Raw genomic sequence first — 14,471 nt, forward strand, 5'->3', positions numbered from 1 at the left:
TAGCTAACCTTTCTTGACTTTTGTCTTTTGCCTGAATTATTGTATTTTTTTTCTATCAGTTCATGGAAATTGTATTGAATTGTAGGATTGTTGTTAATACGGTTAACATAGGCTATATATTAATAAATATATTAAAGTAGTTCAAATATAAAACCACAAATTGTGTTAATCATAAATTAATCTTGAATAATACAGTCCTAAAAATGGTATTTCATTCATTTTAATAGTTACATACAGGTACATAAGAGCTGAAATGTGTATTATTATTGTTATTATTCACAAGCATGTAGAAAAGTCAGCTTTTTCCATACTGTGATCATTTAAGAATAAATATTGCTTGGGTAATCATGCTGAGAACTAAAAACCGAATAGTGCTTTAAGAGAGGAACATAATCCAGGAGATAATCTCCTCAAACTCACATGCCACATGTATACTCACACTGACACACACACACCTCATAACCATCATTAAACTGATGAAATGTAGCCTAACCAGAGAAATAGAATGTATCATGCTGATTTAATTATGTACATTGCTTTAAGCCTAAACAGCAAATATCCTATTGACTACACTAGTCACTACTACTACTAAACTATCCTTTTTCCAAAGACGTGGAGAGCGGAAATCAGAAGGTAAAGTCTTGAGGCTCAGTCTCATCATTCTCCTCTGGTTCGTTGCTCCTTGCTGTAGGGACTTTGGCAGCACACTCTGCCTTCCTGGTTAAGGGGCGACCTGGCTGTCCCAGTTTTTGACGTGGGGGCTGCTTGCTGTGTGAAACGTGGCCCATACTCTGGGAAGGGGCACCTTCTTGTCTCTGGGTCACCAATGCTTGCTGTCCCCTGTACTGATCACAAGATGCTACCAAAGGCTTTCCTATGTCTAGCTGTTTGCTCTCTTGCAGCCGCAGCTTGCTGCCCGTGTGGGTATAGTGTAGGTCCACCTTTATCACTAAGGATCCCTTTGGAACAGAGAGAAAAAAACAGAATATAGATTTTTATTCATACTTTTAGTTAACCATTGAATAAATGATAGATTGCAAAATGTAAACCTTTCTACCATATTATTGAATACTTTCAATTTTAAATATGAGGACGCAGAAAGTAAGCATACCTGGAGCTTTTGAAGGCCACAAAGTCTGAGGCTACAGTCAGGGTTTTCAGCAACCAAGTTGTTTAGCAAGAGAGAGTCCATTTCACCTGACCTGCCAGGACTAGAGAAGATATCCTCCATTGCCTAGACAGAGGTTGGGAATAAAATACATCAGGCAACTACAACAAAACCTGTCACACCCACTTATTATTATTATACACATTATACATGGAGTGGCAGGTAGCCTAGTGGTTAGAGCATTGGGCCAGTAACTGAAAGGTTGCTGGAATGAATCCCCGAGCTGACAAGGTAAAAATCTGTTGTTCTGCCCTTGAACAAGGCAGTTAACCCACTGTTCCCTGGTACGCTGTCATTGTAAGTAAGACTTGCCTAGTTAAATAAAGGTTACACATACATGGTATAATGGTTTTGTGTACGGGGAAAATAATGTATTGAACCACTAGGTGTCAGTATGCTCCAAAGAGTCACACCACAGAAGCAAACACTTGATAAGCGGTTGTGCACCAATTTCCTGCTCTTGTTTCTCACTTCGGCCATTTATTACAGCTAGGAATTCTATATATGGGCCAACATTCTTGTAAATGGGAAACATCATTCAATGACTGTGTTACGCTGTCGTGAAAGCCAAGAGGGCATAAGACAGAACTGTGCCAATATGTGTGCTGTGCATAAGATATACCCTAGAATGGGGAGGGGATGATGCTGCGCTCTTGACAACCTTTGTACATGCATGTTCTCTACATATAAAACTTAGTTTTATGAGCAATAAACATTCAAAATTGCAAAGAGTTATGCCGTGTCAGGTTCAGATAAATATCTATACGACAATTTTAGCCTTGAGAGCTGTGACCACAAACTTAAGTAGTTCAGACACCATTTGCAGAACCAACTCTTAGAACCTTCTCTCAAACATTTTTCTTAACATTCTGTTTTCAGTTTTGTTGTGAGTGTAGCCTACAGATGGATACAATTATGCATACATTTCTAGGGTCTCACAAGGAGTAATAAAGTCCTTTCAATCAAATTTTTATCTGCAGTGTCATTTAAGTTATGCAACTAAATCAAAATTCTGATTAGTGGGTGTTTGTTCACCACACCCTGCCCTTTACATGATGTGGCAGGTATCAACAAGTAAGCGTGAAGAGGTGACTCACAGGTGTGCTCCTCAGAGTAACAGTGCAGTCCTGGGTCCTTGGGCCAGTAGTTTTCACTGTGCCGAAGGCAACCATGACGTTAGAGAACAAGGCTGAGAAGCTGACCTCCACCTCAACTCCACAGGGGAAAATAAGCAGCTTCTGACGTGGTAGCTCTGTGTGGGATGATATCACATGGAAAGGCAGTTTTAAGATACAAATCCTATGCTATGCTATCCTATGCTATCTCTTATTCGTATCCGTATTTTTTGAAACTGCACTGTCGGTTAGGGGCTCGAAAGTAAGCATTTCACTGTAAGGTTGTTGTTGTATTCTGAGCATGTGACTAATACATTTTTATTTGATTTAATTTTATCTCTAGGAGACAGACTAGATAAGAGAATTAACCAGGCATGTTATCAGAAAAGTCCTTGAAAAAGGTTACAGTAGGAGTTTGTTCTTCAAAATCTGAGGCCAAAATATACAGGGATTTTCAAGAACTTCAGTGATGACAACATTCTATTTGAATAAATAATACACAATAAGCAAGTTCCTAGGTGACAGGGGGACAACAAAAGTATATTCCCTTCTGTTATGTATACAACTGATATACTGTGAGTGAAATAAGCTTATAGTTGACTTTAAATATACAAATAAGTTCGCTGTCTGTTATCACCACAAATAAACTGTCAATTATTGAATGGTGGTGTGATGGTCATGACTCATGCTAAACCACACTGTTTTGAACAGCCACATCCATATCACATGCAGAACTGGAGGGGGTGTAGGGAGGAGGGAACATATTGCTATTCCTCTTTCTTGATAAGACTAGTTTAGGGCAAGAAAATTACATTACAGTATTTCAGAGAAAATCACACACCATACCATTGCTAATGCATCTAAAATAAGAACAGCACTTGACATACACACAATAATTTATCAATAGTGTCTTTAGATTACCCTTTATTGTGGAAAAAGGGTCTGGATTGCGGATATTGTGGTGTAAAAACTTACCGTTGGCTTGTCTCCAGCAGGCATCTCTCAGACGTAGCTCCCCAGTGTGGCCGGTGGTCCTGACCGGATCTGTAAGGGAGCGAGGCTCCTTCAGCGTGTGTTTGATCTCCACCGCCTGCTTCCCTGTGACCAGAGGGTCTCTGCCTAGATCTGAGGAACAGGGTAAATGTTAAAGGTTAGCCTATGCTGCCAAGGCAACAGCTGTTCTTAAGGAAGGTTCAATAGTAGGACTGAAATGAAAATAATAATACTATTTGACTGATGTAAAGGCTCTGAAATTATAAACATGTGGATAATAAGAGTGAAATGTTTAGATGACAAACATGTATAAGGCATTGTGGGCCAGATGTGACATTTTTTACATTTTAAATGTAACCTTAATTTACTCGGCAAGTCAGCTAAGAAAAAAATATTATTTACAATGAGGGCCTACGGGGACACCTGAAAAGGGACAACTGATACACTGAAACCCTATTCAGGGCCCTGGATACAGGCTTACTCTTAGCCTTGCAGAGGATATGGCTTTAGTACATATTTTAAGCAAGCTGTCTTCGCTATGTTTCCATTAGAGTTGAGTGAACAGCAGTTCATCATCAACTATTTTTCCATTAATAAATAACTCAAAGACAGAAATAGATCATAATTCTTCAAATGAGGTTCTGGGAACATGGTCTCATGATCTGTCACTTCAGTGAATATTATTTCCTAGACATGAATTAGCAAAGGTTGTTTAAGGTCTAAAATACGATTCTGATAAATGCAACAGTTAGACAAAGTATTCCCACGCATAATAGAGAGACGAGATCATGCACAAATGTAAGCAATGTTTGAAATTATTATGTTTTAGTCAAATTGTATATCTGTTTGGGCTTCTTGAGGTCAATTTGCAGTCTACAAATGATTTGTAATTATGTTCCGTCCCCCCGACCATGAGCTCAAGAGACAAATCGGCCACACGGCTGAATCTAGTTGATGATCCCTGCAGTACAAAACGTCACCTTTTATTCAAGGGTATTTTCATACATATCTGTTTTATTGTGTAGAAATTAATGCACTTTATGTATCTAGTCCCCCCGTAAGTATTTGAACAAATTCACTTAGAAAATTAAATTAAGTCAAACGTTTAGTATTTGGTTACATATTCCTAGCATGTATTGACTACCTCAAGCTTGTGACTCTACAAACTTGTTGGCTGCATTTAGTTTTGGTTGTGTTTTGGATTATGTTTTGCCCAATAGAAATTAATGGTAAATAATGTATTGGAGCCACTTTTATTGTGGAGTCACTTTTATTGTAAATATGAATAGAATATGCTTCTCAACACTTCTATATGAATGTGGATGCTACCATGATTACTGATATCCATGAATGAATTAAAGTTACAGATGCACAAAGATCACGCCCCCAAAACATGCTAACTCACCATTACCAATAACAGGGGAGGTTAGCAATTTTTGGGGGTATGATATTTATTTCTCTGTAACATTCTAACTCATCATTATTCACGATTCATTCATGATTACACTTCCAGAAATGTAGCTGTAAACCTGAAATAAAATGTATTGTGTCACGTTTGTTTTCACAATGTCCCAGTGAGTAACAGTGCAGTAAATATATGTCTTATGTAAGCCGTGAGCTTCTGTGCCAAGGTCCGACCGTTACAGCCACTGGCAATTCATCAGTCAACCAAAGCAGTACTTTACCACCACCTCCTTGGATGGGTTGTGTTAAGTTATGCAGGATCACTGGAGCTGATTGACCACAGGAGAGCAGTGTAGGGGGGTACACACACACGCCAGAGCAGCTGTCTTTAACTCTACTGCTCTCAGGTTTCCTGCTGTGCTCCGACCAACAGTGTGAATTTCCAGAGAATGAGGTCACATGCTAATGCAGCTCTGTCCCACAAAGTCATGTTACCAGAGACCCATCAAACATGTTACAGGTTTTCAAGCATTTCGCTACACACGCAATAACATCTGCTAAACATGTGTACATGACCAATAAAATGTTATTTTATTTAAGATTTTGGTTTTTCCAATTATGTTTTGAGGTCGGACTATAGCACGTATAGATCGTAGGGGGCGCTGAGTGGTGTCACCTCGTTACTCAGTATGTGTTACACCTGTTCTGGTTTCCGTCTCGTTAGTGGGAAGGTGTTTCACCTGTGCTGGCCCAGGTGCTATTCAAGAGTGGCTGGCCCAGTGCTCCAATTGCCTTGAGAAATGTGGAGGGTCAACACCTTTAGTTGGTGTGTTTATAGAAAAGCGTTCCTTTGTCTGATTTTGTTTTGCGCCAACTTTTTGGTTTGATTCCTGTCTTTAATTTTGGTGTGGGTCTTTCTTTTGTTTGCCTCTTGGGCAAATGTATTGTGCGCTCATGGTGGGTGTCTTTTAGGTTCCAGTTGTTGTTGCTATTCAACTTTCAGTGGACAACCCCATGAGTGTCTTTCAGAACCCTTCATAAAACCCATCTGTTTTGGTTGTTGGTCAGTAACTCTTTGTTAGTTCCCCCTTTGAGTGACACTTTGATTTCGTGCTGGGGAATGAAACAAACAAAACAAGCAGCCCTCCAAGTGCCGCCCACTGCTACCTGCTGAACCAGTGGGAGTAGTTAGTGATAGAGAAACATTAAAGGCCCAGTGCAGTCAAAAATGTGTTTTACCTGTGTTTTATATATATTTCCACACTGAGGTTGGAATAATACTGTGAAAATTATGATAATGTCCTTTTAGTGTAAGAGCTGTTTGAAAAGACCGCCTGAAATTTCATCCTGTGTTGATGGGATGGAGTTTTGGCCTGCCTGGTTACATCACCAGGTGGTAAATTAGTTAATAGACCAATAAAGAGTTCCAAACCTCTCTCAGACCACTCCCAGATAGTCCAAGCTAAATTCTTGCTTAAGAAATTAAACTTTGCTAAGAATCTTTTGTTCTTTTTTTAAACAATTTAATTAAAAACAATCACAGTAAGGAAATTAATTGTTAACTAGAAATGATTTGAGATTGAGATAAAAACAGCTGCATTGAACCTTTAGGATGTGAAAATGTCTGTGCTTCATCCAACAACAACTTCCACACTGACCCTGTTTACAGACACTATTATGCATCTCATATAGAGGAGCTATAGAACCCAGAGTCACTTAAGAAGACAAAGTCATTAGCAGGGAATTTAGTCTTTCTTGGGTAATATCTAGTATTTTTTGGTCAAAAGAAATACAGGGGTTTCCCATATGAGTCATGGATTGGTGTTAACAGTATGTCAAAACATCCATCCTGAAATTCCAAAGTCACACAGACTGAGGGAAGTACTATAAGCAAAGCCACCGTCATACTATAAGAGCAAAGCCTATCATCCAATAACACTGACCCTCAGAGACCTGCTCCAGGACGTGAGTGACCTTCTCCGGCTGCAGAATGTGCTTGTTCAGGTACTTGGTGAAGATCCCAGTGCTCTTCCCTCCGTCCTGCACCTCATACGCTTCTGCATCTTCACATCTTTTAAGGCAGCAGGAGGTCATTTAGATGTCAGGTCATGAATGAACACTCATAAAATAAGTTGTTACATACACACAAAAAATACCTACGTGGCATATCCATACACTGTGTTTCCCATGGGTACCAAGGGCCTGATTTCAGAAGCTATGCAATCTTGGTTGTACCTTAAAATACAAATATACAACTTAACACGAATATACAACTTAACACCTGTTTTAGTCCTTCCACAATCATAATACTGTTTGTACAAAAGTTGGACAAGATGTAGCGCCACAAACAGTAACATGAGGAGGCCTACCATGTTCTGCAGGTGTCTAGTAAGACCACACTCAATGCAGTCCGTCTCTCCTGCATCAAGCGCATGACCCTCTGTACACAGACACAGTTCTCTGGACGGTAGGGCTGTGGAGCGTCTATGGCCACCAGGTAGTTCCTCCCTGAACGTTCGTACCCATGACCAGCATAGTAGAACAGAGCTGTAGGGGATAGCATAACGTTACAGGTATTTTTTTAATGTATTTCAGTGATACACCAAAATTATTATTTAGAGTTAGTTACCATTGATCACATTTACTTCATCAGATGAACACAGGAAAGACAAGTCTCTCATAGGTGTAAAATAGTACATTCAGAGCACAAGAAGAGTACACTGAGTGTACAAAATATTATGAACACCTGCTCCATGACATAGGCTGACCAGGTGAATGCTATGATCCCTTATCGATGTCACTTGTTAATCAGTGTAGATGAAGCCTTGAGTCACTTGAGACATGGATTGTGAATGGGCAAGAAAAAAATATTTAAGTGCCTTTGAGCAGGGTATGGTAGTAGGTGCAAGGTGCATGGTATACAGTCTGTCAAGAACTGCAACGTTGCTGGGTTTTTCATGCTCAACAGTTTCCCGTGTGTATCAAGAAAGGTCCACCACCCAAAGGACATCCAGCCAACCAACTTGTCACAACTGTGGGAAGCATTGGAGTCAACACGGGCCAGCATCCCTGTGGAACGCTTTCGACACCTTGTAGAATCCATACCCCGACAAATTGAGGCTGTTCTGAGCGCAAAAGGACGTGCAACCCAATATTAGGAAGGTGTTCCTAATGTTTTGTACACTCAGTGTATACACCCGTTCAGAGCGAGGTAGAGATAAGGAAGAAGAAAGGGTGAAACTACACATGAAAAAGGTCAGGGGTTTTCAGAGCAATGAAAGTAGGACGTAGTAGAGCCGCAGTAGCTACATGTTTCATACTCTTTATGCATCTGTCAAACAAGGCTCCATGTTTTAGCCGGTTTCATTTGATCAACGATATACTGTGTAGAATATCACACAACACTGACCCTATCCTTTATCAACAAGCCATTATGTTGCTTCCTTTCTAGGTATTATGTCCAGCGGAAACAGGTCAACTGTGCAGGTCCTAAAAGCTCATAGAAAGCCAAGTTGATACTTTTTAGATTGTTTTTTTAGTTTCACATTAAGCTGACCCCGTTTTCTATAACAGCCAACAACACACACACACAGACTATTAGATGAGGCAGAAAGTTATACATTCTTAAAAATGCTTACATACCAAATAAAATGTCATGTGTATGGCTCAGTGCCTGTTATAACAGTGTGAACGTTTATTTATTTGACTAAAATATAAAAGGGAGATAAGCTGACAGTTTGCTGGGTTGCTAAAAGCCCTTTACAGGCGCAAAATAATTCTGTAAAGTAGAAGTATCACAGGACTTTAGAAACGGCTATACATAGCAAGGCTTTTCACACCAAACACAGACCCATGCTTCTCCTTTCCACCTCTTATCTGCCTTCTAAACCACACTCACACCAAGCTACTAATAAGATCTCAAAACAGCAGCATAGAATTATGAACTGTGACCTCAACAAATTCAACGGAAAAGAGTAGAATAAGTTCAAAGGGAACTTAACCAGACTACGAAGTCTAATTTCCACTTAACATATACTTTAAAAAAATACATTTACACCTATTTATCTGAGATGGGGAATAGTATTACTCTCATCGTTAGCTTTTTAGAGTCTCTGAAAAAAACTCAATTCAAAATACATTTTCCATTGTAATGTTACCACCAGAATACTGTACAATGTTAAACTCACCATACACGCCCCTATCAAGCAGAAGAATGAACTTGTCAATGGCTGCCAGCATCTCCTCCCTGGTGAGGTCCAGAAGAGACACCACTCTGAAGCCCAGCTGCTGCAGAAGGTTGGCCAGCTCATGGACATCCATAGTGGGGGCCATCAGGTCCGGGTGGTGGGAGTAGTTGAGGTTACCAATAAGCAGGGCCACTTTGTCAGTCGCTGAATGGAAAGACCATAGTGGAATTAGTAATTGGAGTTAATTTACTGTACAACAAGAACAGCTAATTAAACTGTAGAAACATGAAACTGCATGCAGTACCAGTCAAAAGTTTAGACACACCTACTCATTCCAGGGTTTTCTTTATTTTGACTATTTTCTACATTGTAGAATAATAGTGAATAGATCAAAACTATGAAATAACACATATGGAATCATGGAGGCTGCTTTTCTTTCAATCTACAGTTCAACTCATCCCAAACCATCTCAAATGGGTTGAGGTCGGGTGATTGTGGAGGCCAGGTCATCTGATGCAGCACTCCATCACTCCCCTTCTTGGTCAAATAGCCCTTACACAGCCTGGAGGTGTGTTGAGTCATTGTCCTGTTGAAAAATAAATGATAGTCCCACTAAGCGCAAAGCAGATAGGATGGCGTATTGCTGCAGAATGCTGTGGTTGCCATGCTGGTTAAGTGTGCCTTGAATTCTAAATAAGCCACTGACAGCGTCACCAGCAAAGCACAATCACACTTCCTCCTCCATGCTTCACAGTGGGAACCACACATGCAGAGATTATCCGTTCACCTACTCTGCGTCTCACAAAGACATGGCGGTTGGGAACCAAAAATCTCAAATTGGGACTCATCATACCAAACAACAGATTTCCACCGGTCTAATGTCCATTGCTCATGTTTCTTGGCCCAAGCAAGTCTCTTCTTATTATTGGTGTCCTTTAGTAGTGGTTTCTTTGCAGCAATTCGACCATGAAGGTCTGATTCACGCAGTCTCCTCTGATCAGTTTATGTTGAGATGACCCTGTGACTTAAAGTCTGTGAAGTATTTATTTGGGCAGCAATTTCTGAGGCTGGTAACGCTAATGAACTTGTCCTCTGCAGCAGAGGTAACTCTGGGTCTTCCTTTCCTGTGGCGGTCCTCATGAGAGCCAGTTTCATCATAGTGCTAGATGGAAGAAACTTTCAAAGTTCTTGACATTATCCAGATTGACTGACCTTCATGTCTTAAAGTAATGATGCACTGTCATTTCTCTTTGCTTATTTGAGCTGTTCTTGCCATAATATGGTCTTGGTCTTTTACCAAACAGGGCTATCTTTTGTATACCAGCCCTACATTGTCACAACACAACTGATTGGTTCAAACGCATTAAGGAGGAAGAAATTCACCTGTTAAATTAAATGCATTCCAGGTGACTACCTCATGAAGCTGGTTGAGCGAATGCCAAGAGTGTGCAAAGCTGTCATCAAGGCAAAGGGTAGCAACTTTAACACTTTTTTGTTACTGCATGATTCCATATATGTTATTTCATAGTTTTGATGTCTTCACTATTATTCTACAATGTAGAAAATAGTAAAATAAAGAAAAACCCTGGAATGAGTAGTATGCGTGTCAACTTTTGACTGGTGCTGTATATCCGAAAATACTGCTACAACAGTTCCCCTCTTCAATGAGGAAATGCTCAAACTGCATTCTAAAAATTACAAATACTTTATTTACACCGAGCCATACCTGTGAGTTTTGGAGCTGTGACTTTGAGTTGATTAGATGGCTCTGAACAAAATGGAAAAAAGAAAGAAAAACAAAGGTTGAAATCAGTGCATAACTTCACACATCACACTTCAATCTGTCAATCAAACACAACAAACAAGATCAAAAGCAATATGAGTGTGTTAAAGGCCTCCGTTTTACTTCAGACTGGTTGAGTCGAAATGTAGAAAACACATTCAAATGCAAAAGGGGAACCTACATCCAAAGGCTAGTTTCATTTCAAGTAATTTAGATGTTGTCTATACAACCCTGCCCACTGTTGAGAGCCTGACAACTTCCTACCATTTCTGTCTTTAACAAAGGGAAAGTACCTTAAATCCTCAGCAGAATGGAAAGACCCACTTGATAGTTTTGTACAAAGGTACTGGGAGACATGTGCAGAAATCGAAATATTCACAGCTATTCCACTAGCTCATTGAAAAGTGCGGAATTACTTTACAGTGAATTATGTGGTAGACTTCATCAGGGAAAATAGAAAATGATAATAGTAAAGCTCATGCCACTGAACAAATAACTGTTGTTATTTTTTTGTCATGTGCTTCTATGAAGGACTTTTGGGTTTCATATTCACTATATCTATATATAATTAAAGAGACACATTCACAAAAGATAGACTCCATAATTTTACAACATCATTCACAGTGGGGTGACTTCCTACAAAGAACAACATTCCTTCCTAATTATTTGCAAAGATGCCCTTCGAGCTCTATCATATTTCCATTTACCTATATCAACATCAGCTGGCTCTGTCCATCTTTCTTCTTCAACATTGGACACAGAGCAGAGATATGTTCCTCTATCGTCTGCCTCTACATTATGTATCTACAAGGGACACAAACACATTCCCATTAATGTTTGGCTCTACTCATGCACATAAGACTATTCTAGAAAACAAACCGTATGTTAAATATTAACCAAGTTCTTCTAAATTACAATGTTTACATAGGACTGCTGAAGCAGCCAGATCAAATGTCAAGACAGAGTAAATACGATGACCTCAGTGCAGGAGTAATTAAACACTGGAGTTACCTGCAATGTGTTAGTGGTTTTGCCCAGCAGAGGATGTCCATTTCTGTACCACTGGTAGTGTGGGATAGGAATGCCAAAGGCAGAGCAGCTGAGGGTGAGTCTCTGCCCCTGTCTGACAGTCTGGGGTGCAGGGTGTACAGCGATATGGAGCTCCCCTCGCCAGGCTACTGGGAGAGCTAAAGAAATCAAAAATGCAATATTAATACATTCTATGCAAAATAGTTCTCTGCATTGATCAAATAAGTTTAAACATCTGCATTGCAAACATATGATCTTATAACTAGTAACTAATATAGACTATTCATATACCTGGTTTAGCAATGTCCGGGACCTTTACTTTGACCCATTCACTGAACACACAGTTGCAGAACTGGTCATTCACTCGGCAAATGTAGAGCTGAGACCGCTGGGCTGTGACAGTCAGATCTGCTCTGGTTGCACCAAATACCTTTAAAAAAACATTAGCCATTTCATTGGTTATACACTGTGTTACTCTATAAATTGACAACATAATACAGTGTCAGACAAGAATGACAAAAATCCTCCACAACCACATACCTCCTCTTCATCAGATTTGAACCACTGGTAGTTCAGGATACCTGTCCCCTCTGCTCTCACACTCAGATTCACCTGATAGTTCAGTGGTACACTCACAGAAACAGGATGCTGCACAATGACAAGGTCTGAAAATGGAAAGTGATAACATTATATTACAGAATTGTTATTAAAAAATAATGTTATGTCAGCGTACTGATCAAAGATCACAGAACATAGTTGATTTGCAAAATAAATTGGGAAAATTCACACCTCTGATCATGTTTTTCATTACTTCAGTGTGGAATAGGAGCTTCTAAACCTCAAGTATAGTCGGTTCTGGTCATTCCTGCACTGTGCTGCCTGTAAGATGTGAAAAAAATACAAAATATGGGCATCAGACTGGGTATCAACCAACACAAATCAAGATGCAGCCAAAAATCACAGGAACACATGGAGATGATGTCTGATAAGGGCCATGACTATGTTTGTGGACACAATGGAACAAATGTGCATTGGCAAGTATGACTAGCAGATTTCTGCCCACTTCCCACTTTACAACTGTACATGTGACAATCACCATAAGACAATTAATCTATTTCCAGAGAAATAGACTGTAGGCTAGCATCTTTACAACACAATCTGTGCTGGCTGGCCAAATCTGGACAGTTGTCCATCATCATCTTCCTGAAAATTGCTTATTACAGAGTAGTAACAAGTATATGCTACTATCAATATGCTCTACAGTTCTACAGTTTAATGGCTGTAAATTTAGACCTGAACAATGTCCTCTACTAGTCTACTAGTCTACAGCTAGTCTACAGCTCAAAATTGTGACTGTTAGTTATATGGTATACTACTTTACCAATAACACATTAGTAGCCTATAAACTTAGGTGAATCACCACCACACATTCCTGTCTGCACACTCATCCCATAATGTGCTGTGTTGTTTCAGCAAGAAGGCACATTAATATGTTTTACAATTATTAGTGTTTGATAATATATTATTGTCATAGAAAAAAATCACTAGGCCTATGTTAATTGTTGTAATTGTGAGAGGTATTCTTACATTAAATTAAATATAGAAGTATTTGGTAAACACGAAGGGGAACAATCAGAACAAACACGCAAATAGTATGATTGTATAAAAAGTGATCCAACACATTTCTATGGCTAGAGAGGGTTATTGTGTAGGCTACCTGTATCAATGTTTTGTACATACCTGAACTGCGACCAAACACCATGTAAATGCCACACTGTAAGAGCATTCATTCGACTGCCTCAAATAAACTACAGTCGAGAATTGAACTAATCGAGAATCCTCAAAACTTTATCTCAATAAAAAAAGAAAAAAAAAAAGGACATCCTTTTTTCCCGGAACAATGATACCCGCCCTTTACCGTAGTATATGTAGTATATGAGCCCTATCATATAAAATATCTTATGAAATGCAATACTAACGCAATTAAATTAGGGAAATAGTTATCCACAACGAGATCAACAGTCACACGTGGACAACAATAACATAGCACAGACATCTAAAAGGTTGATTCATTTTGATTTCACTTTTGAAGTCTCTCAAAATGCTCAACAATGCTCCCGCCTTCTCACTTTTGAAATAAATAGGCTTATTACGTTATATGAAACGTATTTCGTTTTTATGAAATTACTCTTGTGCTTATTAGTTTAAATTGGGATTGAATTAAATAGCAATACAGTTCATGTATTTTATGTAATGCCCCACTTTGCTGGTAGTCCTCTGTGCTTAGTGTGTAAAGGTAACCTAAGCAGGCAATGGAAAATTAAGCAATGTGATCAGATGGATGAATTTACAATCCACATTCTCAAGGGTGTTTTGGAAGAACTCTTTAGTGGTAGGCAGTATCAAATGGGGGCCGCCCCTGGGTAAGCACACTGACAAAAAGTATCTCTGGATGCACAACATATTAGTGTTTTGCAACAAGTCTGCCACCAACACAGTGTCCCACCGAAATATGAGTCTATACTCACTGTTGTCAACATGTTAAGAGGTTGTATGTTTAACATGACCTTGCTTGGTCAACTATGATAGTGTATAATGGTCTGATATCTCTTGTGATATTTATTTGACATACATTCTTCCAATTTGAAATGTATAGATTTTTCCTCAGACATTACCTTTAGCCTTCTCTTGTTGAATATATGTCTGAAGGCTAGCTTGGGAAAATGTGATGTGCACTTGCGGCTATTTGTAGGCCTGCTATAAATAGTGTCCTGATGGCACCACAAGCACGC

General features: G+C 39.3%; 1 protein-coding gene across 1 annotated transcript; it reads right to left on the bottom strand.

Moving 5' to 3' along the window:
* Window positions 1–204: 204 nt before the first annotated feature.
* On the bottom strand, window positions 205–13,534 carry malt3 (MALT paracaspase 3). Its single transcript, XM_029667998.2, has 15 exons — window positions 13,420–13,534; window positions 12,469–12,558; window positions 12,220–12,344; window positions 11,971–12,109; window positions 11,662–11,837; window positions 11,358–11,454; window positions 10,594–10,635; window positions 8,868–9,071; window positions 7,050–7,227; window positions 6,841–6,915; window positions 6,624–6,751; window positions 3,259–3,408; window positions 2,266–2,420; window positions 1,112–1,234; window positions 205–959 (listed from the first exon to the last, which is right to left on the bottom strand). Exons 2-15 carry the CDS (start codon window positions 12,485–12,487, stop codon window positions 627–629), a joined length of 1,944 nt encoding a protein of 647 aa, XP_029523858.2. The 5' UTR covers window positions 12,488–12,558; window positions 13,420–13,534; the 3' UTR covers window positions 205–626.
* Window positions 13,535–14,471: the final 937 nt, after the last annotated feature.

Source organism: Oncorhynchus nerka, linkage group LG9a (genome assembly GCF_034236695.1).
Source record: "Oncorhynchus nerka isolate Pitt River linkage group LG9a, Oner_Uvic_2.0, whole genome shotgun sequence".
In the NCBI taxonomy this organism is placed as follows: domain Eukaryota; kingdom Metazoa; phylum Chordata; class Actinopteri; order Salmoniformes; family Salmonidae; genus Oncorhynchus; species Oncorhynchus nerka.